Source organism: Nansenia antarctica (assembly GCF_963989245.1).
Source record: "Nansenia antarctica genome assembly, chromosome: 6".
NCBI lineage: Eukaryota > Metazoa > Chordata > Actinopteri > Argentiniformes > Microstomatidae > Nansenia > Nansenia antarctica.
The window spans coordinates 28975577-28993455 of record NC_137676.1 but is presented as its reverse complement, the minus strand read 5'-3'; the positions used below and the strand labels follow the sequence as shown (position 1 = coordinate 28993455).

At 45.2% G+C, this 17879-nt stretch overlaps 1 protein-coding gene across 1 annotated transcript in view; it reads left to right on the top strand.

The window, feature by feature from the left end:
- Positions 1–17879, top strand: part of LOC308160418 (polyhomeotic-like protein 2) — a gene marked incomplete at both ends in the record, with an annotated part of 44708 nt that overhangs the window by 13929 nt on the left and 12900 nt on the right. The window contains 3 exons of the mRNA XM_080534333.1: positions 13003–13442; positions 13934–14096; positions 17635–17840. Of these exons, the coding sequence (XP_080390459.1) occupies positions 13003–13442; positions 13934–14096; positions 17635–17840 (809 nt within the window). The remainder of the gene's footprint in view (positions 1–13002; positions 13443–13933; positions 14097–17634; positions 17841–17879) is intronic.

The window sequence follows — 17879 nt, the reverse complement described above, 5'->3', positions numbered from 1 at the left end:
TCTCTTGGCAGGTTTGTTGTGGTGCCATGTTCTTTCCATTTGTTTATGATGGATTTGATAGTGCTCCTGGGGATCATCAAAGATTTTGATATTTTTTTATAACCCAACCCTGACTTGTACTTCTCAACAACTTTGTCCCGGACTTGTTTGGAGAGTTCCTTGGTCTTCATGGCAGTGTTTGGTTGGTGGTGCCTCTTGCTTAGGTGTTGCAGCCTCTGGGGCCTTTCAGAAAAGGTGTGTATATACTGACAGATCATGTGTCACTTAGATTGCACACAGGTGGACTTCATTTCACTAATTATGTGACTTCTGAAGGTAATTGGTTGCACCATAACTTTACAATGTATACATACTGTATGCACATGCCAATTTTCAGTTCTTTATTTTTTTTTATTCTTTTTTTATACAGTATATATATTTCTCATTTCATTTCAAAACTAAGACTATTTTGTGCAGATTCATCAAATAAAATTCTGATTAAAAAAACATTTAAATTACAGGTTGTAATGTAACAAAATAGGTAAAAAGCCAAGGGGGGTGAATACTTTTGCAAGGCACTGTACGTGCTCGACGGAAGTGTGGAGGGAAATTACTCCCTGGTCGTCCCCTCTCTGATGCTCAACCACACAGGGGCTTATTCCTGTATTCATGAATATGTCATTGCCATCATCAACCTTTATTTTCTACTAGTCTGTTCCCCCCGCGCCCCCGCTACAGCGCTCTACTCAGAGGGAGAGGAGGTCGGTCTCAGCTGTAACTCTAGTCTCACTGAGTCAGGCTGGGTTGTGTGGTACAGACAGACTGATCAGCATGATGGGGTCATTCAGCACTCAGGTCCATGGGTGGAAGAACAACCTCCTGAAGATTTGATTGGACGAATCAATGTGTCTCAGTCCCGTACCACCCTGGTCCTCTCTAACCTCTCACTGGAGGACAGTGGTCAGTACTGGTGTGCTGTCTATGGTGTGGTAGACTTTGATTTCTTGTGTCACTCATCAAACAAGACCCTCCTAGTCTATCAGGAGAAGGACCCCTTTGGCATCGACTCCGTATTCTACGCAGTGTGGTGTTCCGTGCTGAGCTGTGGTCTGCTGGGGCAGGTCTGTGCTGTGGTCGCTGTGAACCTGAAGGTCAGGAGAAGAGACCAGGCTTCTCATAGGGCTTTCACACCGGCAGTTCCGAACGCCGGTTCGCGTTCGCGTTCGGAAACCTCCGAACGTTGGCGCTGTCTGGCGAACGAGCCCGCGTTCATACCAGTGTATCGTTCGCCAGACAGCGCCAACGTTCGGAAGTTTCCGAACGCGAACCGGCGTTCGGAACTGCCGGTGTGTAAGCCCTATCAGAGGACCCTGAGGAGGAGAGAGAGGAGAGAGGAGGAGAGAGTAGAGGTGATAGAGGAGAGAGAGGAGTAGAGAGAGGAGGAGAGGGAAGAGATGATAGAGGAGGAGAGAGAGGAGGAAACCAGTGTGTGAGCAGATCAGGCTAAATGTACGGCATTAAGCAAAGAAAATGTCTGCAATATAGATTTGATGTACAGTATATATAGATATACTGTATGTGTGTATGTGAGAGGAGGAGGGACTCCACACTATAATATGACAGTAGGCTATGCTTCTTATTTCAATGATATGAATTTGCATTACTCTTTTTTGTACCTACCAATACATGGTCCTTTTTTATTAGTCATTAGTGTTCAATTGTGTAAGCGGTTGTATTTTATGAATGGATTTAGAGCTCTGAAAGTCAAGAAAGGATGAACTGTAAATCAGATTATGTAAAAGATTGCGTATATTTCCTGTTTGCATAATTTTCATGTATGAGTGACCTAATAGGCGGTGCCTATTAAGTGTGTGTGTGTGTGGGGGGTCCCTGAGACAGAGACGAGATGCAGGAAAAGTGGTGGGAAGAGGACACACACACACACATACACACAAACACACACTTTAAGATATAAAGTGTAAAAATAGTTTATAAAAAGTAAAAAATATACATATCATTTAATTGAGAATACTTTTCTATAGTACAGCGGCTTAGCACAATATTCGTGCACTTTTTGAAGAAAGCATGACATTTCTACCATAGTTAGTACATACCATAAGGTTTATTTTCAGATGTGGAGGGAAGTCAGATTTGACCCCAGAGGCCCGGGAGAGGTCAAATTCAAGATGGCCGCCAGGCCACCGTGTCTAATGTTCAAACATGCTTAATTTTAGAACCAAGCAGAGTAGAAAAACACTTTAGGTGTCCTTTCTAACTAAGTTAGGGATGCCCATTCATTTGGTGATACTTTTGAGATCGCCAGAATTCAAGAAAATGCATTTAGGTCAAGGTCAAGGTCAAATTACATTGAAATTAAGTGATTACATGAAACTTTGCTTCTATTTTGATACTATTGTTATGGTTAGTGTAGAGAAGTAGTACACACTATGCAGACTTAGGCAGGCGAAGGATGCAAAAAGGTGGTTTATTTCCAAAACAAAATTGTACGGAACTCAAGGTACACACAACTAACAAACTAATGACAAACCGACGAAAGACAAGGGAAGACATGAGGGGATATACAGGGAGCAAACATTCAAGCAGACATGAGGCAGGTCCTGGGGGGTGGGGCAAGGGAGTGGCAAAGTCTCGGAAGGGTGACAGGGAAAAGAGTCTATAATGATGGAGACAAGGGCTAGGTTCACAGTATGTTGTCATGGGAGGAGACAGGGGCAAGTGTCCCAGCAAGGAAGCAGGGCGGAGTCACAGAGCGGGGCAAGGTGGAGCAGGGCAAATTGTAAGAACTATCAACTAACAACTATCAAAATCTAACAATCTCCAGAACAAAAGCACAGATCAGTGCACTTAAGTGCAGCTTTGGCACACTTGCACCGTCCAGTGCACCCTTTCTCACAACGACAGCGGATCAACTCATGACACGATTTAGAGGCTTCAGGGAGAGTGGTCCAGAGCAGCTGCCAACCAGTTTCTTCCTTTGTCCAGCCCCAGTCAGATGGCTCGGGCATCTTTGGATCCAGGACCAGTGCCTGGTTCCAACAGTTGGCCTGGTAGCAAGTGCGCTTGATGTGCTCTTTGAGGGCTGCCTGGGTTGGAGGAATGTTTTCTAAAGTTCTGGACTTCTGTGTGAAGAGCTGTTTCCTGGCATCATTCACCTCCGTGCTCTCACTGGTTCGGTCATACATTAGCACCACAAATCTTTCTAGCAGTAATTTTGACTCTTCACTGACCTCACCTGGCATATACAGGAGTTCATTGAAAGCATCATTGACCTCTGGGAAAGACTTCCAAGTCTCCCAGGCAGTCTTCTTTCCTCGGCCAGAGAATGTAGAGACAGTGTCACACCCAGTGAAAGCATGAAAGACTGGGAGAGTCTGGCACTGTATGGGACTCATTGTGGCAACCATTTGGTGAACAGCTATGTACCTAAAGCTTGACCCGACACCAAAGGCAACCCACAGCTCATCAGGAGCTATTTTGCTAAATGAAGCCACAGCCAGTACCACCACATCGGTATCAACGGTACGTATGGTCACCTTCTTACACCCCTTCTGCACAGCATCTGCCACATGCAGAAGTAGACGACTGTCTGCCTCCTCTTGTGAACATGGGGCAAGGCAGGCCAAGCATAACTCAGTGGGAGAGCAGAGGACTCCAGTTCCAACTGTAGCATACAGTTCCTTGCCCTGTGGTAGAGGTAGATTAACAGCTTTGTGTGACAGGAAAGAAAACCACTCTGTTTTGTTCTCATCGCATTGAAGGAAGTCCTTCCAGTTCTTAGGCATCACAGTAGGAGGAGCCACCCTTTTCCTGGTGCCCTTTCCCCTCTTCTGTCTGGTTGAGGCTTTCAGGCTGGCAGGTAGATATACATCCCAGACAAGGTCAACGCGGGTGCTTTTCTGATGTTGAGCAGAGATGTATGGTGCAAACACTGTTTCTCCATACTCTTCAAATGTTCTTGATGTGCTAGGATTTAGCATTTGAACCACCGCTGCACCATCAAGAATTACTGCATCAGCTACAGGCACACTCTTGTTTTCGAGCAGATCTGACTCCAGGCAGCGAAGTAGATCTGCTTTAACCCCAATCCGAAGTTTTCCTCCAGTTGACAGAGCTGGTGGGGCTGCCTGGTTTTCATGGGAGAAGAAATGTTGTATGTCTCCATCTCGTGTTTGACAGGAGATGTACAGCCTTGAAAAGAGACCACAGTCACTCTTCAGTGCTGTAAGTTGTGCCTTGTCTTTTGACTTTATTTTGTGGCCTACTGAACAGTGGCAACTTGTTCTTTCGAAGTGTCTGCGTGACAGGTGTTGTACACTGTTCTAGCCTTTCTGTCACAAACTTGCTGTACTGCTCCTCACCAAGGGTCTCGATCCTTCTCACAGTTTCAGCCACTTGGGTGTCCATGATGACTATGTGTCAATGACTAGTAGGTCTTGGCTGTGTTCTAGAAAAGGATTCCCCATCTCTTCCAGCACTGTCACAAGTGCCTTAACCTCCTTCAGGAATGCTGCTTGCACACCAGGGTGTTGGTCATGGTGATTGTGTCCTGTGTCACTAACTCCATGCTGTTGCTTTATTGCCTGTTCCTCAAACTCTTTAGTGATCCTGGCGATTTCTGGCCCTGCTACCATCCAGCGTCTGAGCGCTCCTGGATTGCCAGTCTGTCCAATAGCCCCACCAGAACCTTTCACCATTGCGTTGTTCTGCTCATGGGACTGGTCAAGTGCAATGGCAGAGAACTTATTGCTGGTTTTGTTCACCACAACATTTCCAGACTTGAATTCTGCTAGGACATCTGGGTGTTTTTCAGCAAGAGTCATCATGTCACGGATGTGTATGGGAAGCCATCTGCTATAGTGTGTGTGATCTAGGGCGAACATCCAGGATATGATTTGCCTCAGGGATTCCACGTACAGCAGGAAGTTACCTTCACGAAGTGACCTGATGACCGTACCGCAGCAAGAGAAGCTCCAATGACAGGGTCTTAAGCCAGTAATCGAAGTGAACACTGGCTTTTGCTCGCTGTATGCACCACTCATCAAAAGATGGACTATCAGGTGGCACGGCATCAGTATCATCAGATGAGCAGTCTTCACTGTAAGCTTGTTGGAGGAGTGTGTAGAGGCTTGCAGCTATGACCTGGTGTGCATGGCGGGTCTTGGTGACATGGCTGGCATGTATGAAGGAATTCGCAGTCCCGGAACTTGCAATGTCAGCCTGGACTAGGGCATCGGTCCAGCCACTGTCTTCCAGCCAGTCTCCCAGCAACTTCAACATAGCCATCTCGATGTGTAGACCACCGAACATGATCACAAAGTGATCTTCTCCGTGAGTGTCTGGCCAGGTCCACTGGACTTGCTTAGCAAGAGCATACAGTGGTTGGTCAACAGCAAAGACAGGAATCTGACCAGGGTTCACGTGTTGCACTGCTGCCTTGATGATATCCATGGAGTGCCGTATCATTGCCACTGAATGTGTGTTGTCAAGAAACAGAGGCAATAGTGCGTTGATTGCTGCAGGTGGGATAACAGCTTTGGAAGCATCAGCGTGGTAGGCAGACCACGATATCATGCCATCCATGGTAGATGTTTCAACAGCTGTCTTGACTTTTCTGAGCCATGCATACTCATCTTCTCTGGCAGCAGCAGAAACCAGGAGGTTGGAAGGTCTCACGGGACCTTGTACAGCCGGCGCACTGAATTCCTTTGTCTTGAGAGTAGCTGGTGGCACAATGGTGTAGGCTGATGGCAGAGGTGTCACTGACTTGGTGGAAGAACCATACTGACTAATCACTATTACACCACGATCAGTTCCGCCATGGGTGTGTGACGGATGCTGCATATCACAGAGTGTTGGCGTTACTACTGGTAACCGTAGCTACTGGTGCCCTAGAGGGCCATCTGCTGATAACTCTGTGCTTAGCAGGAATAAATAAAATAAAATAACCACACATCCCAGTAAATAATAACTAATAACTGAATAATGCAGGGCAAAAACTTTTTTTCCTCTTAAATACAGAGTTCATAAATAAAATCTTTACATAGACCTTGACCTAAATGCATTTTCTTGAATTCTGGCGATCTCAAACGTATCACCAAATGAATGGGCATCCCTAACTTAGTTGGAAAGGACACCTAAAGTGTTTTTCTACTCTATTTGGTTCTAAAATTAAGCGTGTTTGAACATTAGACACAGTGGCCTGGCGGCCATCTTGAATTTGACCTCTCCCGGGCCTCTGGGGTCAAATCTGACTTCCCTCCACATCTGAAAACAAACCTTATGGTATGTACTAACTATGGTAGAAATGTCATGCTTTCTTCAAAAAGTGCACAATTCCTCATAATATGAGAGCTAAGCCGCTGTACTACTATGTTTTCATCCTGATCAGAGAGGCCTGAAACGCTGTGTGGTTTTCCACTTAAATAAGTCAGGGTGGGGGGGGGGGGTCTGGGGTAGGGCTCTCTCCACACACACACACACACACACACACACACACACACACACACACAGACACACACACACATACACAGACACAGATACACACATACACACACAGACACACAAATGGCGCTTTTCCACTACAGGGCCAGGCCGGGTCAGCCCGGGCTGGCCTGCTTCTTTGGCGCTTTTCCATTTGTCGGCCCGGGTCGACTCGGCTCGGCTCGGTTCTTTAGCTACCCTTCACGAGCAGGAACTACAGGGCCGAAAGGTACCTTTTTGCCAGGCTGCGTGTGACGTGTGACGCTGCACACCGTTGATTGGTCAATGGAAATCGTCATCCCATGTTCATAGATTTCTTCGCTAACCGCCATCTTTAAATACGTCAACAGATTTCGCTCTAGGAAAATGTCACTTACTGTTTCTGTAATAACTTATTAATAAAGATTAGAAAAGTTATGCTAACCATCGTATTATCTTAGTTTAATGTCATTTCAATGCATCATAGAACTTTTATTTACAACAAGCATAACAAAATATATGCCATATGTGCCTATGCTGTTCCTCAGTCCAGCGGCAGTCAAATGCCGGTAGATTCGCGTCTTGCTCCCTTTAACACATGTCGTGCTGCATTATGTTGATCTATTTATATCGATCTATTCTTGCCAAGTCCTTATTACCAGTGGAAAGGGGGAAGGCTAAAACACTTTGAATGGAATTCAATGGAGGAAGCATGATACTCGCTCAGAGTTCATCTCGCTTTCCCCCCCGTTGATGTATTAAACAATCTAAGCAATCTAATCAGAGCAGTTCTTATTATGTAATATTATTGATGGATGTGCCCTTTTTGATGGAGAGCAGTGAGCGGATGACTGGATGTGAGCATGTATTTGACTAACCGATAGATTCGCGTCTTGCTCCGAAACCGGAGCTGTAGGTGCAGACAGGATTTTACAGCGTTCCTTCAAACTATCGTAATTCATGAACTATATGCCCAATCTAAAAAATTCAAACAGTTTCTGAAAGCAGAGAAGTTGCACTTTTTGAACAGTTGAACTTCTTTAGGCTTATTACGGTAGTTCACCAACAAAAAAAGCACAGTGCTCAACGTGTCAGGAGAAATAAAAAAAGAATCGTGTCGGTATTTCATGTCGGCATTTCCCTGGTTGCGAGATCTAAACTAGTCTACTACACCTCGTTCCAAATTATTATGCAAATTATATTTTTCTCAGATTTTCCTAAATAGTCGATGCAAATGACAATCAGTATAATTTTCAAGTCATCAACCGTTAGAGTATAATTCAAACTTATTGAACAAACCTCCCAATGATAACAGTAAAAAAAAAAAAAAAAAATGCACTGTTCCAAATTATTATGCACAACATAATAGTTTCAAAACATTTTATAGGTTGTAAAGAACTAAAAATGGTAATTTGATGAATTTAGGGTTAGGAGGTCATATTAGGAGGTCATATTTACTGAAATCAAAAGCTATTTCAAACAAAAACATCTTAACAGGTCAAGTTACATGTTAACATAGGACCCCTTCTTTGATATCACCTTCACAATTCTTGCATCCATTGAACTTGTGAGTTTTTGGACAGTTTCTGCTTGAATTTCTTTGCAGGATGCCAGAATAGCCTCCCAGAGCTGCTGTTTTGATGTGAACTGCCTCCCACCCTCATATATATTTTGCTTGAGGATGCTCCAAAGGTTCTCAATAGGTTTGAGGTCAGGGGAAAATGGGGGCCACACCATGAGTTTCTCTCCTTTTATGCCTATAGCAGCCAATGACACAGAGGTATTCTTTGCAGCATGACAGTGGGCTCAGAAATACATGAAGACTAATTTCCAAACAGTCTTGTTTACTGATGAGTGCCGTGCAACCCTGGATGGTCCAGATGGATGGAGTAGTGGATGGTTGGTGGATGGCCACCATGTCCCAACAAGGCTGCGACGTCAGCAAGGAGGTGGCGGAGTCATGTTTTGGGCCGGAATCATGGGGAGAGAGCTGGTAGGCCCTTTTAAGGTCCCTGAAGGTGTGAAAATGACCTCGGCAAAGTATGTAGAGTTTCTGACTGACCACTTTCTTCCGTGGTACAAAAAGAAGAACTGTGCCTTCCGTAGCAAAATCATCTTCATGCATGACAATGCACCATGTCATGCTGCAAAGAATACCTCTGTGTCATTGGCTGCTATAGGCATAAAAGGAGAGAAACTCATGGTGTGGCCCCCATCTTCCCCTGACCTCAACCCTGTTCAAACATCGTTTTGTTCATTCACTCCCTTCCTCCAGGCCAGGAGGCGTCCTAACGATTCCCACCGTGGTTGGGCGCTCCGCCACGCCCCCAGCGGGCTCGACTCCGAAACGGCATACATTTTGCCGTCGCCACGCCCCCAGCGGGCTCGATTGCGAAATGGCATACATTTTGCCGGACTGCATACATTTTCGCGCACTGCGTGGCTATTTTAAACATTACCGTTTCATATTTTGCCGGACTGCATACATTTTCGCGCACTGCGTGGCTATTTTAAACATTACCGTTTCAATCAACCACGTAATATGTCACTGTCAGATATTTATTCACCAGAACTAGTAAAACAGAGGTAGAGGACAACAGAGGGGCCAGAAAAGTGAGCTGTAAAAAAATATTCCCTGACCTCTCTTAACGAGACGAGCGATAAGTTACATTAAATTACAATATCAGAGCATAAAAACATCACAGGAGAGACATGGCAAATGTGCGTCCATGAGTGTGAGTCCATCCCACCAGCTAAGCAGTTTTTGAGTCGATTATATCGCGATGAGAGGAGCTCCAGCAGAGGAAGTGGTCATCCTGGCACGCGTCACACACTTCTCCACACTTGGTGTTGTACTCCACCACCTGTCGTTCCAGAGCTTCCAGCATAGAAGGGCCTTGCTGTGCACCATACTCTCCCCTGCACACCTTTTGGAAGAGTCTGAACAAAAAAAAAATGTTAGCCAATAAAGTTATAATATGCATGCTGTATACCGTTTCAAACTATACATCCCACTCCACTGCTCATATGTGTTCAAATGTGTGACACATACACAACCATCATCAACATAGTATTATACAGTCTCAACCCCAATCATGTGAGGGGTCTTTTGACAATACATACATAATAACTACAATATGATCTTAAAAAAAAGGTGCACCTTTGGACAAACTGGAGGTCTGGGCAGATCTCTCTGTTCGCTGAGGCATGGACATATCTCACGCCATACTGCATTTGCAGGTCGTGCTTCAACACACAAAGTGCTGATGTGGGAGAGTGGCCGATTTCAAAAAGCCTCGTCAGGCTCTCAATTGATGCCTTCCCCACATCTCTGTGCCCAAGGGCCTCGGCCACAAACAGGTTGTGGTTGTGGGTGTTCTTTACCCTGACTTCCAATGGGAAGTCAGGCATGTGTCTGTCCTTGCAGCTGTTGACAGAATCATATCAACATTATGTTAAGTTTGAGCCAGTGAATGAGGGAATCAGTGGATTGGTGAGGTAACAAGGAGGATGTGGATGAGTTGAAATACTTGGAGTCAACAATCCAAAGTAATGGAGAGCGTAAAATAGAGGTGAAGAAGATAGTGCAAGCTGGGTGGAGTGGGTGGAGAAGTGTCTTAAGAATGATTTGTGACAGAATGCTACCAGAATTCTACCACCAATAGTGAAAAGGAAAGTTTACACGTGGTGGCATTGTCTGACAAATAACTAAACAAGAGGCAGAGCTTGGTTTTGGACATGGCAGATAGGAGACAAGCTGGTAGGGGTAATCGACTCAAAAACTGCTTAGCTGGTGGGATGGACTCACACTCATGGACGCACATTTGCCATGTCTCTCCTGTGATGTTTTTATGCTCTGATATTGTAATTTAATGTAACTTATCGCTCGTCTCGTTAAGAGAGGTCAGGGAATATTTTTTTACAGCTCACTTTTCTGGCCCCTCTGTTGTCCTCTACCTCTGTTTTACTAGTTCTGGTGAATAAATATCTGACAGTGACATATTACGTGGTTGATTGAAACGGTAATGTTTAAAATAGCCACGCAGTGCGCGAAAATGTATGCAGTCCGGCAAAATGTATGCCATTTCGCAATCGAGCCCGCTGGGGGCGTGGCGACGGAGTCGAGCCCGCTGCGCGTGCGTCGAGCCCGCTGGGGGCGTGGCGGAGCGCCCAACCACGGTGGGAATCGTTAGGACGCGGCCAGCAGCCCAATAAGCAGAACCAGATTCCGTCTGAGGGAAGCTAAAGGTGAGGAGTGCAGGGCTGCAGTGGAGGTCATGGCTTCAAGGTCTAACTTGAGGGGGCTCCACATCCCAGCTACTCCTAATGAGCTACCAGATGGGGGGCTGGGGGCGCTGTTCAGTGTGGCACATCTTCCATGACACCAACCATGTGTTTACAGGAAACCTATCCCCCATCTCAGGGCCCCAAAATCAATATACTAGGGACAGGAACTTCTGTTTGCATGAAATGCATGCCAGAAGGAGTTGAGATAGTTTTGAAAACAAACAAAAAAGTTCAGGTGATATTTTCTTTTATTTAAATTGGAGTATTGGATTATGATGACAGGCTCATTCTTGTAAGTCTAATATTCATCAAGGCTATTCCACAATAGGTTCCTTTTCCCCGTTTATGTAGAATTAAAGGTGCAATACGTAATTATAATTTTTGGGGGGGATGAAATGGCTAACCCATCGCCTGTTTTGATGCTCCTCTGTGGCTCAGTGGGTAGAGAATGGTGCTAAGTTCGATTCCTGCTGGGACCATATATACTGAAAAATGCACTCACTGCAGTGTAAGTCGCTTTGGATATTAGTGTCAGCTAAATGGTGTATATTATTTATTTTGGTAAGAAGTAGGGGCAGGGGGAATTTGACCTCTCTGATTCATTAATCTCCCCAGACACTTTCATTAAGTCCCCAGACACTTCGGCCCAAATGCTCTAAAGATCTGGTGGATTAACGTGGACTAACGTTACCCAGTATAAAGAGCCATTGCCTTTACTTCACATCAATCATCACACACAGTACTTCCCCCCAGTGCTTGTGCACAAAACTTGTGTTGGAGCCATGTCTCACAGTCATGTGATTCGCCGAAATCAAATAATGACAAATATTTCCCCCAGTAAGTTCACTCCCACTACGTCCTGGTTTGAATCGTTGTTATTCCAGGCTTATATGCACTGTAGGCACTAGCCTGGGGACAAGGTCACATATTCTTAGACAAAGCTCTGAATGCATGGATTAACAGTCCATGATATTGAAATGACAGTTGGGTTTTTATCATGAATTGAAATGACCACTGAACAGCAGAACAAATGCTAGGTTGTCCCTTTAATCACCAAACAATCAGAAACCCCAAAAGGGTGTGTTTGTGGCGTTGTTTTCATTTGTCAAAAGGAATTAAGATGAAATAAACAGTACAGCTGTTGCCGATTCCCCTCTGTTTCCAAAGCCAACTGCTATGGTCACACACGACTCATGATGGGTGGAGTTTCATGACCTCATTTCCATTTCTTAAATGTACCTCAGAATATAAGCACTTTGGTGGTTGGTCCTCATACATTGGTATGTGGAGGCCCCAATGCAAAGTTGGAGTTTGTTAATATTCCTTAGTACAGTATGTATTTTATTTAAACATTTTTACAGCTGGGGGAACATGTTGTGTTAGGTGTTAGGTTAAGTGGCTCTGCGCACATACAGTAGTTGGACACATAACAGTGTACAATTCTAGCAGCTAGGCAGGTTGTGTGCAGAGCATCCCGGTTTAACTCCAGCAGTTGCTGCACTCATGCACATGGGGGATCTCTGGGCCCTGTTCTCAAAAGCTTTGTAGCTAAGGTGCTACTTTATTTCTCTCAACAACCCAACTGCACAGCCACGACAGTCACATTTGTCAAATGGACGTTCCAACGGTCTGTCCTCTGTGTGTTCAGAGGTTCTGAGTCGATGAGAGGAAGAGGTCGTTTTCTTTTATGTAATACATTTCCTCTCTTCTTGCCATAAATCGTTTCGCAGATGTTTGATTTCCACACCCCCTCAAACGAGTTGTCACTTAAGCAGTGAAGGTAGAATAGTTTCCACAGAATAATCCCCCATAGTGAGTAAAGACAGCAGCATAGTGAGTAAAAAAAAAAAGTTTAACTGTCTCCATTGTTTTGGTGCCTGAGGTTGCGTAGAACTGGTTATGCAGGCATTCCATAAGTGGGCCACACCAGAGGAATATTAAGGCTGAAGACTATGAGAAGAGTTGCACCTCCAGAAATAACTGCCATTTACAGGCCCTCCAATGCATCTGTACACATGGGACATTCAAAAGAATTGCAATGACCAGAGCTATGACCAGAGCTATTTCACTCTTCAGGTTGTGACTGTGATTTATAGAATGAGACACAGATTACTGAGAATGTTAACCTTAAAACATGCACAATGACTCCCTAACGACTGTAACATTTTCCTTTTTTGGTAAAAGAAACGTGACATCTCTCTTTCAAAGCAGTCAAAGCATAATGCTGAGGAACGGTTCTGTTTTATTTTCTTCCAGCGTACACACAGATCCAGACACACCAGCTCCTGCAGCAGCACAAGCAGCAACAGTACGTCCTCCAGCAACAGAGACAGATTCAGCAACAGCAGCAGCAGCAGCAGCAGTCTCACCTGCCCCAACAGAGTCAAGCTCCAGTGATCCACACCACCTCCCTCCACACCCAGGCCCACATGCTGCAAGCCCTGGCCATCCAGCCACATCCCCAGACGAGGCAGGGCCTTGTCACTGTGCTGCCTAAACCCCCTGTCCCCATCCAGCAGGCCACCATCTTCCACTCCACTGTTAGTCCCCAGCTGCTGGCCCACAACGGGCCATCCCTTACCCAGCACTACAACGGGCCAACCCAGACTTGGCCAACCCAGACCATGGAGCCTAATGCTAAACCACTGCAGCTGGCTGCAGTCAACCTCCAGACCCAGCCAACAGCTCCATCCTCAGTGAGAGAAACCTTGTTTTTTTAATGTACCCAATTCAATCAATTGCAGCCAAGTTAGCCAAGAAAGCTCAAACATAATGATGTATTTTTCTTGCGTAGCTTTTTAAAATCCGAATGCATTGTTTCAGATTTACCCTGTAGATTCAGATTCACTGTTTTGTGAGGACATGGATTCAGATCATCATGAATGCCATGCAAGAAGAATAATTTCTTTTTTTTTCAATCTGAAGTTGATTGAATTGGCGGTATAGTTACTTAATATGTGTTTTCATTTACATTATGGATAAACGAGCCTTTAAGCAGCTGCTCCTATCCAGAGCAACACACATTAAATGCATTCAACCCCGGAACCATTTACTTGATAGCTCATTTTCGAATCAAGGTTTGACAGATTTCTTTTCGAACACAAGTGGTGTATTGCCCATGTCCCACACCTGTTGTAGTCATTTCCTCTATCTCTGACTGCCATTTTCTCATTTGGTGTGCTCGCAGGCTAGTCAGCTGACTCTGACACAGGACAGTATCAGTAAAACACCGCCTTTACCTGGGGTCGTCATGGAAACCAGCTCCACCACCTTTATGCAGCAGCCATCAGCCCTTCCCACTACTGAGCTATGTCCTTCAGACCCTAGCAACCCCACTACTCACAGCCAAGGTAGGAACGACACTAAAGCACTTAAAATAGTAACATTTTCAGAAATGTATAATTATTAATGTGTTAATCAGAACAGCAATTATGATGGCTGAGGGGCGTTTGAAGCTATGAGTTATGACCCAGGTTATGACCCATTTTTCCTGTTTATCATGTATACGTACCACATACATGTATACGTACACGTACATGTACCACGTATACGTTACAATAATATCCCTGCGCAAACACTCAAATTACGATTTGTTTATCACATTACCTTGACAACAGTGGTCGTTTGGAGAGCTATATTTCTAAGCACAGGACAGAAACCACCATCCTTTGCTTCACACCAGGCCTAGCACCCCCCCTCAGCTTTGACTGTATTCACAAAGCACAACCTCTCATGTCTTATTACTGTACTTGATTATGATTGATGACTTTTAAATACCTCAATGATAGGATAGGATTTTAGTTCGGTTGATGGAGTTCAATCTAGTTTTCTCAATATTAATAAAGGTGTTCCACATGGTTCAATTCTAGATCCACTGCTGTTGTTTGTCCTTGAGCACTTATGCTGATGCTGCTGTCGTCTACTCCATCCTTCAGCATGGTTTGGATTCTATAAAAATATATATCTTGTTGATCAGCTGTTGCTGAATGAGTAAAAAACGATGTTTATGTTTACAAATATGCGGTTATCTGCGGTATGGAGTATGGCTCCAGAGAATGACCCACACAATTACCTGCAAACTGATTTGACTGAAAGTGAATCAAAAAACAAGAAGCTTACTTGACTGTTATTAATATTGTTGTGTTGTTAATACATCTGTCACTACAGACACACAGACACACATACAGACACTACAGACATCTGTCTATGGCTCTGGAGAGAAACTCAGAACTACACAGATAAGTTAGCCAGACAGATAAGATGTGATAGCCAGAATGTGTTTACCACAGGTAGCTAGCTAACATTAAATTGACCATACTCGTAAGACTTTTCACTTTAAAAAAAATGCCAGTCGAGAGAGGACGCTGTTCGCCGCTTTTCCGCCCGAAATCTTGCAGACATACAGAGCAGATTGTCCTACTAAGACATCTGTCCACTCCCCTCCCCCCCCCCCCTCTCCGCTCCATCACTTTACTACACACTAGACGATTTTAACCCCGATTTAGCTGTCGCCGACCAGTTTTTGCAGTCGGCGACAAAATCCTCCAGTCGTTGCAAACCCGGGGACGCGCCGCCTCCAACTCTCGTTTAGTGTGACAGGCTCAGAGACGCAATCGGAGGACCGCCGATCCCGTCGGAGGGGCCGTCGCAGGGCGCCAGATCTTTTCAAACATGTTTCATTTTATCGGCCGACGGAATCTACATTCTGCTAGTCTGAGATGGGCAACGACCCGTGTGGACAGCACAGCCAATGAGAGGTCGAGGAAATGCAGCGCGAAGGAGGCGTGAAAGAAGGGATGGCTCCGAAGAAAAAAGTTGTCAGCGCTCGGTGGAGTGAACAGATGGAAGGAAGGCTTTTCTGAGCAAATAAATGCACATGCAACAAGTGCAGCTAATTGTTGTTGCATGTGCATTGCATTGCAACAATTGCATGTGTATTGCATGTGCATTGTGCAATTGCATGTGCATTGTGCAATTGCATGTGCATTGCATTGTTGTTGCGTGTCGAGCTCCATCTTTTTGCATGTGCAAATTGCATGTGCATTGCATTGCAACAATTGCATGTGCATTGCATGTGCATTGTGCAATTGCATGTGCATTGCATTGTTGTTGCGTGTCGAGCTCCATCTTTTTTTGACAGCTGTCAACGTCTCGTCATTATGTGCTGATATCGCGACACTACAGCTTGGCGAATCGTCCTCACCAAGTGAAGAATCGTGTAGTCTGTGAGCCCCCGTCGTTGCCACATCCTGTAGTGTGCGCTGTGCTGCGCAGTCTGCGCGCCGCTGAGACGCGGACACCAGCACGACGGTCGTTTAGTGTGAGAGGCTCAGCGATGTTACAACTTGAAAAGTTGTCTAGTGTGTAGCCGCCCTTAGTGGCCACAGTCCACTCCCCCCCCCCCCCTCTCTCCCCTCCATCACTAGTGGCCACAGTCCACTCCCCCCCCCTCTCTCCCCTCCATCACTAGTGGCCACAACGGCCGTCTCCAGTCCGTCACTCCAGCGGGGCGGGGAGGAATTGGGGGTCAGTCAGGGCGGGGTGGGAGAAAGGTGCTCTCGCCCAATCTGTCTGGCTAGTGTGTCCAAGAGGCTGGTATTATGTTTACTTAGCCGATACTGAAGAGTCCCCACTTGTCTGCTCTGAACTACAGCACCATGTGATTAGAACACCATGTGTGAATGTCAATCCACCACTCTGTTACCAGCACTACCACCAACACCAAATGGCGAATTACTATCTTTGATAAGCAAATATGTCATTATTTATTTTTTATATATAATATTGCTGCGGTTTATTTTTTGCTTGTTTGATTTCACCACTGCTTTTCCTCTAAACATGCTAAAAGTGGCAGTCAGAAAACAGAGAAAAGAGCATCTATCATGGGCGTGACGTCGTAGAAATCGACTGATTCAACCCGTTCAGCCAATCAAACAGGGAGTTGGTTGTGGATCGCCGCCGCCATTGGATTACATTCCATGTCTCGCGGGCCAATAGCGGGGGCGCTTTATTTCCTATTCAGTTCCAGCATACAAAGGGGATTATACGTATTTTGTTTATGCGGGAGTAATCGAGCCCAAACAAATTGGGAAAACACTACAACAAGTTTGGATGTGACTGAATTGCGTGTTTTGCTTCTACTCATGCAAAGGGTGCGTACACGGGATATTGTGGAGTCCTTGGGACACTTTGTTTGCTTGGCGTTGCCTTGGCGGAGGGAATATGAAAGGGAGCGTTGTTTGGAGGAGTCGAACAAAGGGGTGTGCTTTTCGTCCCTGTTGACCATTGTCAGAAAGCTTGTACTAACTACAGGGACCGAACATGTACATTCATGTGTCGGATTTCAGAATGAAAGAATAACAATAATAATAAAAACTAAAACTAAAGTGACTTCGCAAGTGTCGACGAAACTTTTCCCCGTTGTTGTAATTCACACGGAATACGACTGTAGGGCTCTGCGCAATGAGCGGAAAAAGAAAACTCTTATGTTTTATACATTGCAAAGAAAAGTCGATCACTTTTTTTTTTCTTCCGCAATAACTGTCCTCTGTCGAAAATGAAATCCAGCTTTTTGCTAAGTTCAGTACAGGGCCTGCGTTTCCCAGCGTAGTAAACAGTAGGATGTCTTCCATGTCCCTGTTATCAATCAACAAGCCATAGCGCGCAACCAGACAAGTGTGCATAATGTGTCCATGATGCGTTCACTTTTATTCACCGCTCGTATGATTTGAGTCAATAACGACGTTGTTTATTCCCGTAGTGATTTTTTCCACATGGCTAAGTGGTGCATTTTGATCATTCAAACGTCATACAGAGTGGATAATTAAAATGTGTATGTTTTATTTGTCTAACTTATGCATCATCATAATAATGGCATGTTCCTTGCAGCTAAGGGGGAAGCTGCGGGGCTGAAACCACCAGGTGCGGGCTCACCTCCAGTCATGACCTCGGGGAATGGGAACAATGCGCCCACGGTGACCGGCAGCACCCCGCAGAATGGCGAGACCAAACCCCCCCAGGCCATAGTCAAGCCTCAGATCCTCACCCACGTCATCGAGGGATTCGTTATCCAGGAGGGAGCCGAACCTTTTCCCGTGAGTAGGAGATACTGTTGCGGTTTATTTTTTGCTTGT